Consider the following 5,584-nt stretch of genomic DNA (forward strand, 5'->3'; position numbering starts at 1 on the left):
ATATTCATTAAAATACCTACATCCATGAACATACAAAAAAACATTGAAACAAACATAAGTATACTTCCACGCATAAGCACCCATAAAACAACCAAAAACATACATACCTAAGATCAACCATACCAAAGCATGCATGCATTCATACCTACTCATTAGGCATGCGTACATACATACACATACCTCCATACAAACACAAACAAACATGCACACACACACACAAACCAAAATCATACAAGAAGATACATACATACATACACATTCATACACATTCATACGTAGATCACTATAAAATAAGACACATACACACATTCACCCAAACCCACAAGCACACCTACATCCAAACACATATACCTACCAAAGCCTACTCATCTATTCTAATACTATCCCTCCACGCATTCCTATCAGAAGTCATGTCCTCGGTCAATAAAAGTTCCTTCAATTCGAGCTTTATTCTATCCTCCCCACCTATGTGTAGGTCTACCCCTTCTCCTTACACCGTCAACTGTAAGTGCCTTGACTCTCCTAACAGGTGCAGTAAGAGGTCGCCTCCTCACATGTACAAACCATCGAAGCCGTTCTTCTCTTAGCTTGTCAATGATGTTACTAACTTTCAGGTTTTCCCTAAAAACTCTATTTGGAATCATATCCAATATCGTTTTATCGCATGTCCACCTAAGCATTCTCATCTCTGCCACCTCAATCCTTCTCTTTTGCGCCTTCGTCATTGGCCAACACTCTGATCCGTAAAGCATGACAGGTCTAATTGCCACCTTGTAGAATTTCCCTTTCAGGTTTAGGGGAATCTTCCTGTCGCATAAGACTCCAGTCGCTGCTCTCCACTTCACCCACCCTACTTTAATACGGTGTGACACGTCTTCATCTATCCTCCCCAATTTGTGGAGCATCGAGCCTAAGTATCTAAACGAGGTTTGTGGGTGCAAGATCTAGTCTCCAATGCAGATGTTCACTCCATCATCTTGTTCATCATCGTTTCTATCAAAATCACATCTAAGATATTCCGTCTTTTGTCTGCTAATTTGTAGACTATTACTTTCTAAGGCTACCCTCTAGTGCTCCAGTCTTATGTTAAGCTCCTCCTTAGATTCGGAAACAAGCACAATATCATCGGCAAAAATCAAGCACCAAGGGATACACTCTTGTATCCCTCGAGAAAGCTCGCAAAGGATCAAAGCGAAAAGAAAAGGGCTAAGGGTCGATCCCTGATGCAGGCCTACTTCTATTGGGAAAGCTTCGGTATTTCCCACCGGCGTTCGAACGCAAGACTTTGCCCCTTCGTACATATCCCTAATAACACTAATATATCTACTCGGAATACTTCTAGCATTAAGGAGCTTTTATCAAAGTATGATAGAAATATATTCATATCATATTTTATTACGTGTTGACGATTTAAGTTGTTAAGTTAGCAGTCCAACGTTAGTAGTCCACAGTTAGTAGTACATAAATAAATCAATATATCATATTATACATATTATCTGGAATCAATCCACAACCCAGTGTATACATGTCTCAGACTCGATCACTGAAAGGACCCATCCTAATCCATCTGGACGAATACATTACATTTGGTTACATCGCGAGGTACTTGACCTCTATATGATACATTTTACAAACATTGCATTCATTTTTTTAAAAGACAAACTTTCATTACATCGAAAGTTGACGGCATGCATACCATTTCATAATATATCCAACCATAATTAACTTAATAATAATCTTGATGAACTCAACGACTCAAATGCAACGTCTTTTGAAATATGCCATGAATGACTCCAAGTAATATCTTTAAAATGAGAAAATGCACAGCAGACGATTTCTTTCATACCTGAGAATAAACATGCTTTAAAGTGTCAACCAAAAGGTTGGTGAGTTCATTAGTTTAACATAAATAATCATTTCCATCATTTTAATAGACCACAAGATTTTCATTTTCAGTTCTCATAAATATACGTCCCATGCATAGAGACAAAAATCATTCATATGGATTGAACACCTGGTAACCGACATTAACAAGATGCATATAAGAATATCCCCTATCATTCCGGGAAATCTTTCGGACATGATATAAAACAAATTCGAAGTACTAAAGCATCCGGTACTTTGGATGGGGTTCGTTAGGCCCAATAGATCTATCTTTAGGATTCGCGTCAATTAGTATATCGGTTTACTAATTCTTAGGTTACCAAGCAAAAATGGGCATATTCGGCTTCGATCATTCAACCATATAATGTAGTTTTGATTACCTGTGTCTATTTCGTAAAACATTTATAAAAGCAGCGCATGTATTCTCAGTCCCAAAAATATATATTGCAAAAGCATTTAAAAAGGGAGCAAATGAAACTCACAATATTGTATTTTGTCGTAAAAATACATATGACGACATTGAACAATGCATGGTTGGCCTCGGATTCACGAACCTATATCAATTGTATATTTATTAATAAATATAATGTAAATCACAAAATTTTCATTTATTAATATATCTTATTTATATATTTATAGTTATATAGAATTTATACTAAATTCCATTTTAAAACGTATACTTATATTATATCTTAAATTATATTTTCTATTTATCAATTTTATGTACATATATTTATAATGATTAATACTTATACAGTGAGTGATATTAATAAATCTATATACATATATTTGCGATTAGTATTGTATTTATGAAATATTATTAGTTTGTTATGTGAATTAATACAATCCTAATATATGCAATAAATATATATAGTGTACAAAAGATGTATTTGTTAAGATGAGAATTTAGAAAATATTGATTTACTACTAATAACAATAATAACTTTATTAATAGTGATAATACTAATAATAGTAATGATATGGTTAATAATGATAATAATACTAATAATTATAAAAATGATACTAATTAAAGAAAATAATAATAAATTTTATTGTTTTCATATTAATGATAATAATAATAATCCTAAACATGTTAATAATAATAATACATATATTAGTAATGATATTAATAATAATAATAGTTATAATACTTGTAATAACAACAAATAATAATAATAATAACACAACAACAACAATAATAATAATAATAATAATAATAATAATAATAATAATAATAATAATAATAATAATAATAATAATAATAATAATGTATACCCCTTTGGAAATCTTTTGTTAAAAAGAATTGCCATAGACGAGGCTCGAACCCTCGACTCCTCGCTCAACGACAACACCCCTAACCATTGAACCACTCGTCATTTCGTGTAATAAACAGCACATATAACTACTTTAACCCGAATTTTCCTATAACCTTTTTAAATCCAAATAGCAATCTTGACAAATAAACTTTGGTTCATCACCATCATTATTTATTATCATCATCATTATCAGATCATACACCATCGCCATCCTCATCATCCATCATCTACCATCATAACCATCATTATAATCACTATCGATACGTTCATCATCATCACTCGTTACCTCTTCATCATGTACATCTCATCATCGTCATACGATTACCGTACATCGTCTAACATATTCTACTAAATATCACACGATCACCATCATCATTATAATCTATCATCAAGATCCCTAATTACATTATACTATCGTTATTCAAAGCTTATGATCAATATCATCTTATAATGCATCGTCTAAAAAAAATATCAAAATCATCTCGTGCAGCAGCGTTTTCACATAAACATGATGTAGACTGCAGCAGGTTTAAAAAACTTAGCCCATATACCCTTCGGCCCATATACCCTTCAGTCCAACAGTCCAAAATTTAAATATAGCTCGCTTCTTTGCTCAGGATATAATATGGAGTAATACTTCTCTTGGTAAAAAGAAAATAAGGAAAAATAAAAAGGGACCTCCTTGCTTCTGTAGTGGTCGACACTTTGAATCCCACCTGACCCAAAATTGGATAATTAAGAAATTCTTCCTTGTTTACTTTTTGTAATTCGACCAAAGCTCCAGCAATCAAGTGGTATAACTTCTTTCTTCTGTTGTTTCTATACGTCAATCAACAGAGAAAAAAAAAGGAAAGGCAATGATTGCAGTTTACCATGGTGACAATTGAGGGTGTTGATTCATGGTGATTTAAAAGGCGACAGTTGGTGATGGGTTTAGGTGTTTGTACAAGGTGATCAAGGTTGTTAAGTGGTGGTCATGGTTCTCGGACAATCTGAAAAATAAGACGAAGGATGATGATTGAAGGGTGGTTAACGGTGTTGACTTGGTGTCGGAGGTGGTGGTGACCGAATGGTTTTGGTGATGGATAGAATGATCGAGGGATTGGTATAGTAGAGGTGATATGTATGTGTAGTATCATATGTATATATATAGAATATATATATATGTAAATATAATAAATAATAATAATAATATACATTTAGTGAATGCTTCTTTGTATATTCATAATTGAGATGGAGATGGAAAACAGAATATGTAGTGGGTGGTGATTTGAGGTTGTGGTCTAGTCAACAAAAGAAGACAAAAACAACACAAGTTGGTGATTCAAGTTTTCATTACGTATCGGTATATATATAATACAATATATGTGTGTTAGTGGGGGTAAAAGGAAATGAAAATAGTTACTAATCATATATCACAGATATATGATTAGTAAATGACAAAGATGAATAGAAAGAATAGAGCAAATGGGTTTCTCCTATATCTCTCTTGGTACATACATATACAGGGACATATAACTTATAGAAAAATATAATATTAATAATAATTAATAATAATCATAATAATCATAATAATTATAAATATGAATCATAAAAGTGGTATGATATGAAATGTAACAGAAAGATAGAATAAAGCATGATCAAATAGCACTATACATCAAGATATTTAATAAATTTATAATTTAAAGAACTCATTTTCGGATCACCGTTTATTTTAAAATCATAAAAGTTGAATTAAACTTCTCTAAATAATAATCGAAACGTCCAATGAGTATTACAATTATTAAATAATTATATATATATATATATATATATATATATATATATATATATATATATATATATATATATATATATATATATATATATATAATAATAATTTAATTATATCGTATATTATTTTATATTTTCAGTTCTAACGATTAAATCGTATATTATTATTTTTAGTTATTATATACATATATTTATATTTATATTTGTACCTATACACATTTATTTACAATTAATGGTTCATGAATCGTCGGAAATAGTCAAAGGGTAATTTGAATATATGAACATAGTTCCAAGATCCTTGAGACTTAATATTACAGACTTTGATTATCGTGTCGAAATCGTATAAAGATTGAGTTTAAATTTGGTCGTAAATTTCCGGGTCATCACAATCACAACCCATGGTATATATATTATTTTAGAATTAACCTCGACCCATTATATGCTAACTCGAGCATTATCGCATATAGTGTCTTATGGGTTATTCAAAATAATATATATAGATGATGTCAATATGATATGTCAAAACATTATATACGTGTCTATGGTTTATCAAGGTATATTATATATATATATATATATATATATATATATATATATATATATATATATAT

At 30.9% G+C, this 5,584-nt stretch overlaps 1 protein-coding gene across 1 annotated transcript; it reads right to left on the minus strand.

The window, feature by feature from the left end:
* Positions 1 to 452: 452 nt before the first annotated feature.
* LOC139841038 (uncharacterized) lies at positions 453 to 905 on the minus strand. The gene has a single exon (XM_071831273.1). The coding sequence runs from the start codon at positions 903 to 905 to the stop codon at positions 453 to 455; it is 453 nt and encodes a 150-aa protein (XP_071687374.1).
* Between the last annotated feature and the right edge of the window lie 4,679 nt (positions 906 to 5,584).

This window comes from Rutidosis leptorrhynchoides, chromosome 4 (assembly GCF_046630445.1).
Source record: "Rutidosis leptorrhynchoides isolate AG116_Rl617_1_P2 chromosome 4, CSIRO_AGI_Rlap_v1, whole genome shotgun sequence".
In the NCBI taxonomy this organism is placed as follows: Eukaryota; Viridiplantae; Streptophyta; class Magnoliopsida; order Asterales; family Asteraceae; genus Rutidosis; species Rutidosis leptorrhynchoides.